At 50.8% G+C, this 16,408-nt stretch overlaps 1 protein-coding gene across 2 annotated transcripts; it reads right to left on the reverse strand.

Annotated features, from left to right (window-relative positions):
• Window positions 1-63: 63 nt before the first annotated feature.
• Window positions 64-16,125, reverse strand: TP53 (tumor protein p53). Of its 2 annotated transcripts, none has more exons than XM_064583202.1 (11): window positions 15,983-16,125; window positions 7,753-7,854; window positions 7,590-7,611; window positions 7,266-7,505; window positions 6,528-6,714; window positions 6,322-6,434; window positions 5,984-6,093; window positions 5,577-5,713; window positions 5,407-5,480; window positions 4,947-5,053; window positions 64-2,424 (listed from the first exon to the last, which is right to left on the reverse strand). In XM_064583202.1, the coding sequence occupies exons 2-11, from the start codon at window positions 7,824-7,826 to the stop codon at window positions 2,154-2,156; spliced, it is 1,335 nt and encodes a 444-aa protein (XP_064439272.1). In that variant the 5' UTR covers window positions 7,827-7,854; window positions 15,983-16,125; the 3' UTR covers window positions 64-2,153. The 2 variants fall into 2 exon arrangements, with proteins under 2 accessions (XP_064439272.1, XP_045745895.1); XM_045889939.2 differs by lacking the exon at window positions 64-2,424 and adding an exon at window positions 3,415-4,345.
• Between the last annotated feature and the right edge of the window lie 283 nt (window positions 16,126-16,408).

The following is a 16,408-nucleotide window of genomic DNA, read 5'->3' on the forward strand; positions in this document are numbered from 1 at the left end:
ATAGTCCAACATGCTTCGCTCTTTTGCAGTTCCTGGGTTTCCAGTCACTAGAGTATACTCATATTTTCTAGATTTTGGGGGGGGGGTGGGCAGGATTTTCATTTCATTTAAACGTCTACATTCACTTTAATCCCTCTGATTTTTGTTTCTTTTTGTGTGTGGTGTAAATGGGAGTCCAATTTTATTTTATTTTTCTAGTTTTGTCAGTTTCGCTTTACTTGTCAAAAATCAAGGGCTCCTGGCTGGCTCAGTTGGTAGAGCACGCGGCTCTTGATCTTGGGGTGGTGAGCTTGAGTCGCAGGTTGGGCGTAGTTTACTTAATAAAAGAAATATTTTTTAAAAATCTCTAATTTATTCCCATTGAGGTGAAATGCCAACTTTGGCCATATAATAAAAGTTCCTGTGTGCCAAGATTTGCTTTCAGATTTGGTACTTACTGCCCCTGGCTTGTCTATGACTCCACACACCAAGCCATGTTGATTTTATTCCAATAGTTTTACAGTGTTTTTTGATATCTAGCAAGGAGAGTAGGTTTCCCTCCATTGCTTTTTTTTTTTTTTTTAATTTTAGTAATCTACCCCCAACGTGGGGTTCAAATTCATGACCCCGAGATCAAGAGTTGCATGCCCTTTGGACAGAGCCAGCCAGGTATCCCTCCCCACTTTAAAAAATTATCTATTTACTTTTTTAAGAATCTAATCTCTACACCCAACATGGGGCTTGAACTCACGACCCTGCAAGATCAAGAGTTGCATGCTCTACCGACTGAGCCAGCCAGGCGCCCCTCTCAGTACTAATTTTTGAAAAGGTATATTTCTCTATCTACTGTCCATTTACTTTTAATTCCAACGATTCTCTATCCTGGTCTCTTGAGTTCTTAAGGTACATAGACATACGATCAAAAAGGCAAAGAGATATTTCACCAATGTTGGTTTCTTTTCTTTTTGATCCTCTTGAACGCCTTGTAACACTGTCAGTAGGCATCCCTGTATGGTTCTTTAACTGAAATTATCTTAGTATTTAACCATTAGGATAATACCTCCTGGTATTCCACTACTATTTTTAATTAAGATTTTTTTTTTTAAAGGAACGGATGCTGAAATTTAATCAAATTCCTTTCAGCATCTGTTGATATGATCGTATTTTTCCTCCTTAATTTGTTAATGTCATGAATTATGTTGATAGATTCTCTCTTAAACAAACTTTGTGCTCCTGGAATAAACCTTTACTTACAGTGTTAATCTTCTTTTGATTCATCAATGCATTCTGGTACTGTTTTGAGAGTTTTGCATCTACGTAAGTTAATTTCGCTTCTGGGTTTTTACCAGGTTTTTCTATTAACGAAACCACAAAAACTTCACATAAATTAGAGATTTCATTCTTTTCCTGTGGTACAGAATAGTTTAAGTAGCATTGGACCAATTGATGGTCCTTGCTGTGTTTTCCTCAACAAGCTCTTGAGTTTTTCTTTTTAAATTATTATTTTTTAATTTTTATTTTATTTTTTAAAAGATTTAAAAAGATTTTATTTATTTGAGAGAGCAAGGGGGGGGGAGGGAGCGAGAGAAGCAGACTCCCCGCTAAGCAAGGAGCCCCGTGCGGGACTTGATCTCAGGACCCTGAGATCATGACCTGAGCTGAAGGCAGACACTTAACTGACTGAGCCACCCAGGTACCCTTCTTTCCTTTTTTAAATTTATCTTTTTTTTCCCCCCTAAACTCCTGCTTTTGGATTTACCAAGTTTGCTTTCTCTTTCAACAATTTCTATCTTTTTTTAGCTTCCTTTTGTTTCTCTTTCTCTCTTTTTTAAGAATAATAGAAGCATTTATGGCTATACATTTTCCTCAGAGTACAACTTTTGCTGGGTCTCACAGCTTTGGGAACCCCGTATTCCTGAAATCAGGGAGGTAAGTTGTTTAGGAGTCCAGATCTCAGTGGTACAGGGCTCAGGCTTTGAGCCTGAGGGCAGAGGCCGTGTCTGCTACAGGACCCTATGGCCTGGAACAGAGCCAGGCAGAGTAAAGCACCAGCGGATGCCCACGGATGACTGAATGAACACAAGGGAAGGAAGCAAGCAGGTGGGACCAGAGAGTTAGGGACCCATTATAAATCTGCAAACCCAGCCTCATTTCTGGCCCCGTGATCTATCAGCTCACAAAGGTTTCGGCAGAGCCAGTTGGATCTGCTTTCTGAAGGAGCAGAGCAGAATCCAAAACAGCCAGGGACAGTCTAGGGAAATGGGAGTCAGGGGTGCTGGACGCTGGTCAGAAGGGAACTTCAAGGTGAGCCATGTAGCAGAGCGAAGAGAGGGAATGAGTTTCGAGAGGCCTGGTTTGCCAAGGCCCCGGTGGGTGGGGAGAGATGAAGGAGAACTGTCTCTGAGGGAGATGGTTCCAGGTCTCCTGGGGAGTGTTTGGCATTCCCTGGCGAGAAAGAGAAAGAAGGTGGTTTTGAGGCCAGGGAGGCTGGTGGCTGCACAGCCATCTGGGATCCTTGGGGCAAGCCAAGGTACTCCCACAGGCACTTGAAGCCTGATTGATAAGGCTGAGAAGACAGTGGCCCCAGAAGCTTCTCTGGACCTTAGTACCCCTCCCTCTGCCTCCAGGGAGGAGGTGGGCCAAGCCATGTCCCTACTGTCTGGCCATCCCTCCAAGCACTGGCTGAGCCAGCAGTGAGTGATGGGGAGAGCTCGCCCCCAGCCCCCCTCCCTGGGAGCCAACAGCACCAAGGAATAGGATGGGCGGGGGTGCTGAGCTCTCCAACCTCAGCTCTCCTCCCTACCCCAAGAAGCCCTTTGAAAGGTTTTCCTGGCAGAGTTTAAAGCTTCAATTCATTGAATTGCCTGGCATGAGGCCCAGGATGAGGGGATGCCGGGAAGGCCCCAGCCCTACACCCCAGCCCTCACCTTAGCCGCCCCCACTTTCCTGGGACCCAGGCCGGCAGGCCTCCCCTGCTCCCTCTCTTCATCCAACGGCACCCACCACCTTTCCCCTCGGGGACCCAGGTATCCTGCCCCTTTCTTGCGGAGCAGATGGCCACCCCAGAGGCCCAGCCTTGCTAAATCAGACATTTAAATCCCATAATCCTTGGTGAGAGGCTGACGGAGGGGGTAGCAGCCCAATCCTAGAAGCAGGGGCAGGAGAGAACCTCGTGCCAGGCCTGGCAGGAGGGGAGGAGGGACAGTTGGTTCCCGAGTTATGAATGGAGCGCCCCCCCTCCCTTGTTGTCATGCAGCCCGCAGACTGACCCAGTCTCCAGCTTTTGTTCTCCTCTGGGAGCCCCGGCCTTGGGCCCCCCAGCCCACACTCCCGGGAGACTCAGGTGGCTGCCTCCCAGGGTCACCGCCTTCTTCCCCGCTGCGGTACGCGGGCCCCACGCAGCCTGCCCAGGCGCCCACCCCACGGACACACAGGTGGTAGCAAAGTTTATTGTAAAATAAGAGACTGATATAAAAACGGGATATAAAAAGGGAAGAGGAGGAGGGGGTGTGGATGCAGAGTGCAAAAGAAATCGATCCTGAGAGATTGGGGGAAGTAAAAAGACTTCAGCAGATACAGATCCTACACCAGGGATGGAATCCTCCAGGCTGTGAGATGGGAGTGAGATGTCCTCCTGGGCGCCGGGGCTCCCCAAGAGGTCAGACAGAATTTGGCTGGGCCAGCAGGAAGGGGACCCCTCACCAGCTGCCCCCTCATACGAGCTGTCGCCCTGCACCAGCATGGACAGGGGACCGGCAGCCTCGGAGGCACCACGTTGCAGACATCATGGGGTAAAAGGGCTGTTTTGGGGGGTCAGACATACATAATTTCATTCACCCTCACAACAAACTCCGTGAGGTAGGTATGGTTATCAGCATTTCATAAAAATGGCCTATGAAATTAGGAAATTTCAATCACTGGCTGAAACAGTAGAGAACTGGGCTCACAGCCCAGCGTGTGATTAGTTCTAATACGCTCCCGACATTCAGGAACATTTTCCTACCTCTCCCATGGTTCCTCACAGTAAAAATCTTTAAAAAACCAGGCTGGAACGTCCTACGTCCCCCCCGACCAACCGACCTTGTAGGCTAACTTCTTTAGCAGAGCCTTAGGGCAAGGCGAATGGAAGAATCCAGAGAGTCTCTGGGGCACACTTGTACCAAGCAGTCCACACACCGAGCAGGTGTGCTCAAGCTCCCAAGTCCCAAAAATGCCAGGGAAAGAGGGGCAAGGGGGAGGGGGTCAGTGGGGGGCGGGAGAGGGGGACACAGGAAGCAGGGGACGTCAGTCTGAGTCGGGCCCCTCTCTCTTGAACATCAGTTTTTTATGGCGGGAGGTAGACTGCCCCTTCTTAGCCTTCAGGTGGCTGTTGGGGAGACAAGGGGGAGGGGAAGAGATGACATCAGCGAGTGGGAGGCTGGGGGCTCCTTGTCCTAGACCTCCGCTTGGGAGGGCCCGAGGCGGGAGCAAGGGAATTTCAGTTAAAATGGTCATCGCCAACTGCAGGTATGTTTGCTGAGACCCGGGTCACTTCCGCGTATTCTCTTCATCTTCCCCCCACCTTGTCGGACAAGCAAGGAAACCGAGCCCAAGAAGGGGAGTGGCAAGGCCCCAGGGATGCTCGTACTCGGCAGGGCTGGGGGTCTGTCCCAACCCCGCCATGTCCAATACTCCCACATGGTTATCAGGCCCCGATTTGAGCCCCCAGCTCTGTGCCAGAGGTTGTTGGAAATGACAAAGAAACACCCCTGCTCATCCCTGGAGGGGCTTGGGGACCTCCCAAGGCAGGAATGGGGTTGCGGGATACGCCTAGGGGGAGACGGAAGCATGTTTGGGCCGGGGGGGGGGTCCCACCGTGAGGGCGTCAGCTCCCTTTGACCTTGAAGGTAGGATTAGAATGGAATCCCGTGTCTTTCCAAGGTAGGAAGGCAGGCGTGTGGGGCTGGGAGAGGCCCCTGGTCACTCACCTGGAGTGAGCCCTGCTTCCCCCTGGCTCCTTTCCGCTCAGGGCATCCTTCAGCTCCAAGGCCTCATTCAACTCCCTGAACATATTGAAGCGTTCACGTCCACGGATCTGTGGCAGGGCAGGAGGGGGAGAAAGAAGCATGAAGGCGAAGCCCCAGTACCATGGAACCCCCGTGGTGTGGTGTGGCAGTCTGCATCGAGGGACGGCCGCGCCCTGATGGCAAGTGCCCTAACTGCAGGCACTGCAGTCAGGAAAAAGACAGCGTTCTCAGCGCTGGGCTTGAAAACAATATTCAACCCAGGAATATTCACTTCCAGAATCGGGGACAGGACCAGAGGAAAGGATGGATACAAGAACAGGGCCTAGCCTCCCGTTTGCTCCCTTCATAGTTTTTTTTCCTTCATCCGGGCCCACTGAGTGGGGGCAAGAGCCTGCCTCTCTGTCCCTCCCAGGCTTGGTACCTGAAGGGTGAAATATTCCCCATCCAGTGGCTTCTTCTTTTGGGGAGGAGAGGAGCTGGTGCTGGGAGTCAGTGCTGGGAAAGAGGGGAGGAAAGACAAGAGAAGAGTACATTTTGAGCAGAACTGCACCCTCTGCGCCTCCCCTACCACCTCTTGTCCTGCCTGCTTACCTCGCTTAGTGCTCCCGGGGGGCGGCTCGGGGCAAGGCTCCCCCTTCTTGCGGAAATTCTCCTCCTCTGTGCGCCGGTCTCGCCCAGGACAGGCACAGACGCGTACCTCAAAGCTGCTCCGCCCCAGCACGTTACCACTACCCCGGCAAGGAGACCAAAACGGGAGGCGGTGAGGGAGGTGAACCACCCCCTAACTCCCAACCACCCTCGTCCTCTGCGGAGCCTGAGCCAAGGACTACCGAGAAGCCGCAGGTCAGAGAGGTCCCAAAGCCGGAGAAAGGAAACTGGGGGAGGCCGAGGGTGGGGGACAGCGGAGGAGAGTCCAGGTGTGGGGCAGGCATGAGTGGGAAAGATGGGTGTCAGTAAGGGAGGGAGGGGCGGGGGCGGGGCGGCGTGCAGGGCCCTACCTGGAGTCTTCCAGGGTGATGATGGTGAGGATGGGCCTCCGGTTCATGCCCCCCATGCAAGAGCTATTACACATGTAGTTGTAGTGGACAGTGGTACAATCAGAGCCGACCTGAGCCAGAAGACAGGCCCAAGGTCAGGCCACCCCGCCCCCGGCGGCCTGCAGTCTCCGTAGGCCTCAGTTTCCCCAACCGCGGAACGGGGACGACCCGCCTGGCTCTGCACACCTCACGGGGCCGTGCGGAGGCTGAATAAGGAGAAAGCCCCCCCCCCCCCCATGTCGCACGTGATGGGCCCCACCAGCCCTCTCCTCCCAGAGACCTCAGACGCCAAACCAGACCTCGGGCGGCTCGTAGGGCACCACCACGCTGTGGCGGAAAGTGTTTCTGTCGTCCAGGTACTTGGCTCGCAAGTTGCCTTCCACCCGGATGAGATGCTGAGGCGGGGCCAGCCCTGCGAGCAGTCGGGGAGGAAATCAGGAGATCAGGGGTTTGGGGCCTCGGGGCACCGCCCGCCCCAACGGCCGCCCCCGCCCCCGCCGCTCACCATCGCTGCTGTCCGGACAGCGCTCGTGGTGGGGACAGCGCCGTACCACCTCTGTCACGAACTCGGACTTCTTATAAATGGCCATGGCGCGGACGCAGGTGTCGGGTGGGGGCGGGGAGCTGACCCACAGCTGCACCGGGCAGGTCTTTGCCAGCTGGCAAAACAGCTTGTTGAGGGACGGGGAGTACTGTAAGGAGAGGAGGAGGGGCGGACAGGTCAGGGGATGAGTGTGGGGGGGTGGGGGCCGGGGGCGCATATGGACAAACAGCCAGAGCACCAACCGGAAGCCACAGGCCGTGTGGGGACAGTGGCTAGACCTGGCGGGGTTGGGGTCCGTATCCCAGAAGCTTACTTTAAAAAGCCAAGGACTGAATGAGTGAAGGAAAAGCAAGAAGAGTTCCAGGGCCCCGTTATGACGGGAAGGGTGAAAGCCCAAGATCAAAGACTAAGGAGGGCGCCTGGGTGGCTCAGTTGGTTAAGCCACTGCCTTCGGCTCAGGTCATGATCCTGGAGTCCCGGGACCGAGTCCCGCATCGGGCTCCCTGCTTGGCGGGGAGTCTGCTTCTCCCTCTGACCCTCCTCCCTCTCATGCTATCTATCTCATTCTCTCTGTCTCAAATAAATAAATAAAATCTTAAAAAAAAAAAAAAGACTAAGGAGAAGTGCAGACTGGAGAGGCCCAAAGTGTGGCCAGGCGAGGAACAGTCCCATGGAAACCAGCCCGTGAGGGCCACTGACCGTGCAAGTAACAGACTTGGCTGTCCCGGAATGCAGGAACCCCAAACGGAACCCATAGGTGCCAGGGTAGGTCTTCGGGGAAGGGACGAAGGATGACAGGGGCCAGGAGGTGGCTGGTCCGAGACCCGCGGGGGCAGGAGCTGCGGACATCCTGGGAGCGTCATCGGACCCTGTATCCAGCCAGTTCGCGACGCCTTCTGAGAGCAGCAGATCGTCCACTGCCGGGGACAGCTCGGAAGACTGCAGGTGGAGAGACAAGAGTCGGAGGGCCAGGTCCCCAGCGCCCCGCCCCGCAGGCCCCCCCCCGCCCCATCCAGTCCTTACCAGAACATTGTTTTCAGGAAGCCTGGAAGACAAGAGCAGAAAGTCAGTGCTGGTGTTTGCTTCCCACGGGCTTCTACCAGGGGGCTGGGGATTGGGGTGGACGGGCAGGATGGGGCAGTGATGCTGGGAGGCTGGTGGGGAGCCTGCCCTGCCCTCCACTTACAGGTTCCACAATTCGGAAAATGTCTCCTGGCTCAGAGGGGGGTCGATGGTGAGCTCCGACTGTGGGTCCTGCATCGCAGCTCCTGGGAAGGGAGTGTAGCCGCTGTGGAGAGCAAGGTGGGGGGTCCAGTATGAGACACACCCAACCCCGGGCCCCCAACCCTGAGGCAGGAGGGACCTCTCCACCAACACCGTACCAGGGCCTGAGATGCCGCGGCCCCGGGCCTCCCCAGGCGCAGGGTTGCTCCTGCCCAGCCCAGCCCAGCCCACCCCACCCGGCCTTAAGGTACAAAGATAACCAGAGAGGGAATTTCAGCCTTCCCACCACTGAGTCCACAAGCCTTCCTGGAAGGGTACCCTATTTCTGTCCTCCGTCCTGGTAATAAGGATGAAGCATGTCAGCCTACACCCTCCCCCTGGGGGAAGATACCTCCAGGGACCCCCACATTCCCCACCTGAGCCCCTTCATCACGAAGCTTCCTGAAGAACTGGAATCCCACTCCCAGCCCTGGCGCACAGGGTCCTCAGGACTCCCCCGCCTGCCTCTCTGACTTCATCTTCTAGCACGCTCCAGCCACGGGCTGCCCTTCTCTGCTGCCAGACACAGCCCGGTTTAGCTGGCTGGTGGTTCCCTCTACTGGGAACCCTGGTCCAGCCACTGCTGCAGGGGAGGCATCTTCTGGGACCTTGTCTTGAATGTCACAGCTCCTCAAGGATGTTTGCCCAGACCGCCCGGGCAAAGACTGCGGGGAGTAAGTGAATGGTTGTGCCCAGGCCGTGAGCAGGTTGTGAGCTGTCCAAGGAGTGAGCAGTTCACAGGGGCAGTCCCAGTCCCGGCCGGCCGGGGCTCCGTCCCAGGCTCTGCGGCCACCGTCTCGTGGCATCTTCCCTGACACCAAGTTTGCCGTGAGTTTTGAGAAAAAACCACGCCCCCTGTGGACGTCCCGTTCATTACTTCTTTGTCTTGTAGAGCATGACAAGCCCATCACCCCCACCCCCACCCCCCGCAGCTCCTCCCACCAACATTCACCTGCTCCCAGGCCTGATTTCTTATGTACTCAGAGTTTGTGAAATCCATTCGTGTGGGTTAATTCATTTGTCCCAAGAACCACTCTGGCCGCCCCCGAGCCACCCCCCCCGCCCCGCCGCGACAGGTGAGGAAACTGAGTCTCCAAACCCGCCCACAGCACACATACGCGAACAAATGAGCTTTTATTAAAAATGACCATTCAGACATCTAGCAGGAGGATGCGTACTTCATCACCGACTATTCTCTCTTCAGAGCTCTCTTTTGTTAAGGCCGGAGGTGCAGATTTTGGCTGACAAAAGTCCTCCAATGAAGAGGTTGGCAAAGGGCTCCTTATCACAGCCGCCAATGCTGGGGTGGGGGTGGGGGGGGAGGATGGACAATGCCTGTGGAGGGAGGAAGGCAGGAGCGGGCGGCAGGGGAAGTGATCCCAAATCTTTGCTTGGCGGGGAAGGACCAGGACCCCGCTCCTTCTATGATCAAAAGAACTTTGAGATGTTTATGGAAGGGAGCTTCAGAAGTCGAAAGCCCTAAATGTTACTTACATTTGCTGTGCAACTTTACCCGCCTTTACTTTACCTTACCTTACCAACTTTACCTACCTCAAGGGCTAGCCTTTTGGCTTCCTCACACACAGGCATTGAGTTTTCCTCATCTTTATGTGTTTAGTGAAAACTACCCAGGACTGGGAGCCATGAGCGGCAGGCTAGGCCTGCATCCCAGTCTCACCACGTAATAGCTGTGTAATTTGGGGAAGATACTTAACTTCTCTGTGCCTCAGTGTCCTCTGCTCTAAAGTAGTACCCTACTTATTATGGGTAAGCTAGAGCGCTGAGAAAAGTGCCTGGCACATAATAAAAGCTTGAGAAATGTGTTTGTTTATAGGATTATCCCATTTTATTAGTTCTATATTGCAGGTACAATCACTAGGAAACCTTTTCAGAGCCGGTCCTTCCCAGGGATGAGCACCAAGGGCCATTAAACTGAATTTTCAGAAGCTGAACCAGACCTTCCAAATGGCTAGGGAGGCAGGACGTTTACATAGATATCCCTGGTGGGAAGGCCACAAACTCAACTGGGACTCCATCGAGGGGCCCAGCCCACCACCATCCCAACAAGAGCTGATGTTTATCCATCCCCACAGGGGCCCACTGCTCCCAGAGGCTTATCTCATTAATCCTCTCAAGAAGCCCTTAGCGGTAGGTATCACCAGCTGAGGGAATGGAGGTTGAAAGAATTATCTCACTTATCCAGATTCAGAAACCTCCCGAGGGGCAGGGCGAGGGATTTGAACCTGGGCTGTCCAAAGCCCACACCCAAGCTCTAAATAATTATGCTCCTCTGCCTTCATCCAGAGTCTGGTGTAAAAAATTTTCTTGGCTGAAAGCTTTTTGGTTGGAAAAAAACAACAACCAATATGATTCTGGAAAATAGTAAGGCAGGGTCAGGCAACTTACTGCTTTGCAAAACCACTTCTAGGTAAACCCCCTTAGAAGAGTGTTGTATGGGGCAGCAAGAGTTTTGCACAAATATGTTCACGTCAGTGGGTTGTTCTCGATGACAGGTGACGAGAAACGTTACTATCCACCAGTAGGGAATGGCTACATGAAATACCGACAAGAGAGAGACATTTACTACAACAGTTTAAGGAAATGAGTTTATCTGTATATATGTAACTAGATATAGCTCAGAAACAGGTTGATTACAAAATACAATTTGCAGGGGGAAAAAAAAGCCAAACACAGTAATGTAGGTAGTTTATGTGAATTACAAATACAAAATGACTACAGTTGACCCTTGAACAATGTGGGGGTTGGGGGCGGGGCCCCCTGTGCTGTTGAAAATCCATGTGTAGCTCTTGACTGCCCCCAAATTTAACTACTAATAACCTACTGTTGAGCAGAAGCCTTACCAATAACATCAACAATTAACGCATATTTTGTGTATGTACTATATATACTATATTCTTTCTTTTTAAAGATTTTAGTTATTTATTTGAGAGAGAGAGCACACAGAGGGAGAGAGCACAGAGGGAGAGACAGAGAGGGAGAAGCAGATTCCCCACTGAGCAGAGAGTCCAACACGGGGCTCGATCCCAGGACCCAAAGATCACTACCTGAACGGAAGGCAGATGCTTCACCGACTGAGCCACCCAGGCACCTCTTATATACTATATTCTTTAAAAAAAAATTTTTTTTATTGTTATGTTAATCCCCATACATTACATCATTAGTTTTATATATACTATATTCTTCAAGTAAGCTAGAGAGAGGGGTGCCTGCGTGGCTAAGTCGGTTGAGCATCTGTCTTCAGCTCAGGTCATGATCCCAGGGTCTTGAGATTGAACCCCCACATGGGGCTCCCTGCTCAGCGGGGAGCCTGCTTCTCCCCCTGCTCATATTCGCTCTCCCTCTCAATTAAATAAATAAAATCTTAAAAAAAGCAAGCTAGAGATAATGCTATTAAGATAATCACAAGGGAAAAAAAGGCATTCACAGTACTATACTCTATTTATCCAAAAAATCCATGATAAGTGGTCTCATGCAGTTCAAACCTGTGCTGTTCAAGGGTCAACTGTATTTATTGCTTATAAACATATATACGTGGAAGTATGAAAGACAGGCAAGAATAAACACTTACAAACTATGATAGTGATGGTCTCAGAGAGAGGGAGGTATGTATGCTCATGGGACTGGGGGTACCATCACAGGGTTCTGGCTTGATTAATGAAGGAAAATTTAAAAAGATGGTATTCATACATTACTTGTATATTAAAATAGGGACACAAATAAGACAAATGTTAAGTGTTATAATTCTTTGGTGGGAATACGAGTGTTGTATTATTCTCATCTGTGTTTTTCTAAAATAAAAAAACCTAAAAAAGAAAGATGGACTCCCGTGTATCCATCTTCCAGCTTCAAGAATAATCAACATTCTGCCTTTATTGTCTCCCCTAAACCCCCAGCCGCTCCCCAGAAGCCCACAAATGTTTCTGAGGTAAAATCTACACAAGTTGAAATGCACAATCTTAATTTTACCAATTAGAAAACCAATTTGACACATTTTGATACAACCTTGTAACCTAGCCCTACCAAGCCTAAGACACTTTGCCGTGTTTCCTTCTGAAAGTTATACATTTTATGCTTAGGTCTACTATCCATCTCAAACTTTGTATGGTGTGAGGTAGGGGTTAAGGGTCAGGGGTCAAAGTCCATTTTCCACTTCCAGTTGTTTTAGCATGGCTTCATTCTGGGGCCTTTGTAGGAAACCATTTGACTACACTCACGTGTCTTTTCCTGGGCTCTATTCTGTTCACGGTTGTTGTCCTACAGTAGCTTTATAGTAATCTTGAAAGTCAGCTAGTTTAAGACCTCCAACTTTGTACTACATTTTCATTTTGGAATCGGCTTGTCAGTTTCTACAAACAGACCTGCTAGGATTTTGATTGGGATCAAACTAAATCATTTTGGAGAGTACTGACATCTCAACACTATTGAGTGTTCCATCCATGAATATGGTACTCTGTTATTTAAATCTTCCTTAAATTCTCTCAGCAATAGTTTGCAGTTTTTAATATAGAACCCTTGTCCATCTTTTGTTCAATTTATCCCCAGGTATGTACGCTATGTTTTTGGATGCTTTGTAAGTGGCACTGTTTTTACAATTCATTTTCCGACTTCAGATTCAATGGTTGCTATTATATAAAAATACAATTTATGTATATTGCCTTTGAAACCTGTGACCTTGCTATCATCACTTATCAGTCATGACAGTTTTTCTTTTTAAAAGATTTTATTTTTTAAGTAATCTCTACATCCAACATGGGGCTCAAACTTCCAACCCTGAGATCAAGAGTTGCATGCTCTACCAACTGAGCCAGCCGGGTGCTGTTTTTCAATGGATCTTCTATTAGCCTGGTTAACACCTTCAGTGTAATGTTGAAGGGGTGAGAATCAAATCCTTTTCTAGTTCCTGATCTTAGAAAACAAGCATTCAGTCTGTCATGATTATGTATTGATGGTAACTTGATTGGGGGTGCCCTTTATCAGACTGAGAAAGCTTTCCTTTTCCTAGTTTGCTGGGAGCTTGGCTTTTCTTTTCTTTTTAAAATCATGAATAGGTGCTGCATAATGTCAACTGCTTTTTATGCATCTGTTGAAATGATCATAGGATTTTTATCCTTCAATCTGTTAGTGTGGCAAATTACACTGATTTTTTAAATGTTAAAACATCATTGCAGTCTAGAGATAAACTCTACTTGGTCAGGATGTATTTACCACTTTTATAGATTATCAGATTTGATTTGCTAAGATTTTTGCACATACATATTTGCATATACATATGTATATGTATATATATACATATTTGCATATATATGTATATATTAGCAAGAATATTGGTCTAAATGTTCTTTTCTTGTAATGCCCTTGTCTGGTTTTGGTATCAGGATTCTCAGGATATCATGAAATTAGTTGGGAAATGTTACCTCTTCTATATTCTGAAAGTTTGCATAAGATTGGTACTGTTTCTTCCTCAAATGCTTTAAGAGAAGAACAAAGAAGAAATAGAATAGAAAATAGCATTAACATGGTAGACTTAAACCCAAACCTTACAATAACTGCATTAAATTAAATGGACCAAGCACTCCAATTAAAAGCATTTTAGTGGGGGGGAAGGAGGGCTTTTTCAACAAGTGGAGCTAGAGGAACAGGATATCTATATAGGAACCCCCCCCCAAAAAACCAGAACTCCTACCTCACATCATAAAAATTATTTTAAAATTAATTAATTAATTATGGCTCATAGACTTAAGTATAAAACCTAAAACCGTAAAGGTTCTTGAAGAAAATATCCTAGAGATTCTTCATGACCTTAGGGTCAGCAAAGATTTTCTAAACAGGTCACAGAAAACATCTGAAAGACAGAAGATGAATCTTCTGCTGCTCCTTAGACAGTGACAGAGAGGCAAGTAACAGGTCAGGAGAAAACACAAATAGTGACAAAAGAAGCCTATCCAGAATATATAAAGAACTGCATGCAGCTGAACACAGTTTAAAAAAGCAAATAAACCAACTTCAAAAAAATGGGGGAAAGATTTGAAAAGCCGCTTCCATTATGACATAGGAATGGCCAATAAGCACATGAAAACTGATCCTAGCTAAGAGGATTGCAAATTAAAACCACAATGATGTACCACATTAGAAAGACTGACAAACCAAATGTGAGGAAGGATGGCTCTTGCTGGTGGGAATGTAACACCGGGACAACCACTCTGAAATATGAGAATTTAAAAAGTCAAGTTTATATCTCCTCTCTTACCTAGCAATTCCATGCCCAAGCAGTTATCCAAATAATAATAATAGTAATAAAAATACGAAAACATATGACCACAAAGAGAATTGTACAAGAATGTTAATAGCAGCTTTATTCGAAATAACCCCAAACGGGAAACCACTCAAATGGTCACCGAAAGGAGAATGGATAAACAATCCACGGTTTATTCATCCGATGAGATGTGCTAAATACAAAGGAGCAAAACACTGATACATTTAGTAACACGGATGCATGTCACAGGCATTATGCTGCCCACCAGAAACCTACACAAAGGAGCATATCCTGTGTGGGTCCATTTACACGACGTTCTCCAACAGGCAAAACTGGTGACAGAACTCAAAATAGAGACGAGGGTCAGAGCCTGATTGGGTAGAGGCACGAGCACCTTCTCTAGGGCGATGAAAATGTGCATTTTGACAGGCTGGGGGTTAGCTGCCCAAACTCGTCTAATTGCAGTGGGTGTCAATGCTACCTCGATTTCGGAACAAGCTGCACACACGCCCCGCGCGCGGGGGCCGGTGCCGAGCAGGTGCGCAGCAGGTGCGCAGGTGAGCGAGCGCAGGCTGGAAGCGCCGCGCCGGCAGGGACGGACGGGCGGGGAGGCCCGACCCCCGCCCCTTCGGCTCCCCTCGGCTCCCCTCGGCTCCCCTCGGCTCCGCTCGGCTCCGCTCGGCTCGCCCCGCCCCCTCCAGCCCCCGCCCCTTCCGCCCCCACGACGTTCGCTCTGCGTCCGAAATCGGAATGGCTGAGCCCGGAGCCGGATGCCAAAGAAACCGGGTCCCGGCCCTCAACAAACGGCGCACCGTCGCACTCTGTCATCGTTTACTTCTCAAATGAACCCGTTCTCGAAAATACCCAGGGCCTGCCGTCGGCACGCTTTTTAAAACCCCGTCCCTCGCAATGGTAGCGTCCGCCCGGGTTGCAGCCGGCGGGGTGGAGCACACCATTCAAAGAGGGGGAGGGATTGGGGTTTGCATCGAGACAGACCCTCCCTCCCGCCCCGGAGTGGCAGCTAAGTGGTCCAGGAAGGGGAAAAAAAAAAAGCAGGGGAGGGGGCTCGCCGCTCCTCCTGCACTTAAGCGGAGCCGGGCTAAATGACATTTTCTCTCTTCTTCCCTCCAACCGGGTGGACAGTGAGCTGCTCCGGAAAAAAGAAACCGGAAACGCTGCGGCAAAGTGGCAGAAATGTAAACGTACAGCCCAACAATGACAGGGCTCGCGGGCCTCTCGGAGCTGGACGGTCCTCCCCGGCCTCGCGGGCCGACCTCCCGTGGAGCGCTTCCCACTTCCACGACTGACAGTCTAGCTGGATTTCCTCCATCTAGCGGAGCCGGGGACCGGTTGGAAAGAGCCGTCCAGGAAGGACAAAGGTCCGGAAGTTATGGGACCTTAGCAGCTTGGGCTTCCTGGATCAACCCCCCGAATAGTCATTTCGGAATGGAGCCGAGGTTCCACCAGGATGCGGTGGGCTCGAAAATCTGGGGCCACGGGTCCCCCAAATTCCGAGATTCGAACATCTCAGACCCTGATGCTTTGTGCGTCTTGTTTCAGGGTTCCCCACACCGAGCACTGGGATGGGTGGGGTGGGGTGCGGTGGGGTGCGGTGGGGAAGGACCCCTTAGGCCTGCTGCAGGTCCCACTCTCCTGTTCAGCTCCGAGTCCGGCTGGTCCTAACATCCCCATCACCTACACCCAGGCCTCCCAACTTTGCATTCCTAGGTTGGTGCCGCCAGCCAAGCGTCCGTTCCCGCAAATCGCTAAGTCCCCGGTGCCCCACCCCCAGACCCCCTCAATTCTCCCAAGCTGAAAATACACGGAGCCGAGAGCCGGTGACTCAGAGAGGACTCATCTGGCTCAGCCAGGAGCTTACCCGAACCTCAGGGGAGCGTGTCACCGTCCTGGGAAGCACGCTCCGAGGCCGGACGCCAGGTGACCCCGGAGCCCAGCGGCCACCTGCGCCCAGGATCGCGGCTCTGGACTTTTGAGAGGCTCAAAACTTTTAGCGCCAGTCGGAGCACATGGGAGGGGAAAATCCCAATCCCAGCAACCCCCGCGAGGCTCCTGGCACAAAGCTGGACAGTCGCCATGACAAGTAAGGGCAAGCCGTGCGCCGGGGCGGAGGAGGTGGGGATGGAGCCCGCGGGGAGGACAGGGAGGCAGCCGGGACTCTCGCCGTGTTGGTGCTGTTGCTCCTTGACGTTGGGGTGGGGGAAGTTCGACAAGCCGGAGCTGCGAGGGCAGAGTTGGTGGAACCCATTTTGGAAGACTCCTGCCATGTGTCAAGCATGAAGGTGGA

Source organism: Mirounga angustirostris, unplaced genomic scaffold (assembly GCF_029215605.1).
Source record: "Mirounga angustirostris isolate CCGP_5_RB_7025 unplaced genomic scaffold, mMirAng1.0.hap1 SCAF_17, whole genome shotgun sequence".
NCBI lineage: Eukaryota > Metazoa > Chordata > Mammalia > Carnivora > Phocidae > Mirounga > Mirounga angustirostris.

Excerpts from the sequence above, each read along its gene's own strand:
- TP53 (XM_064583202.1), bottom strand. The coding sequence starts at position 7,826 with ATGCAGGACCCACAGTCGGAGCTCACCATCGACCCCCCTCTGAGCCAG. Across the intron at positions 6,435-6,527 it reads CTGTCCGGACAGCAGCGATG|GGCTGGCCCCGCCTCAGCAT; the intron begins GTGAGCGGCGGG and ends GACTGCTCGCAG. Across the intron at positions 6,094-6,321 it reads TGCCCTACGAGCCGCCCGAG|GTCGGCTCTGATTGTACCAC; the intron begins GTCTGGTTTGGC and ends CTTCTGGCTCAG.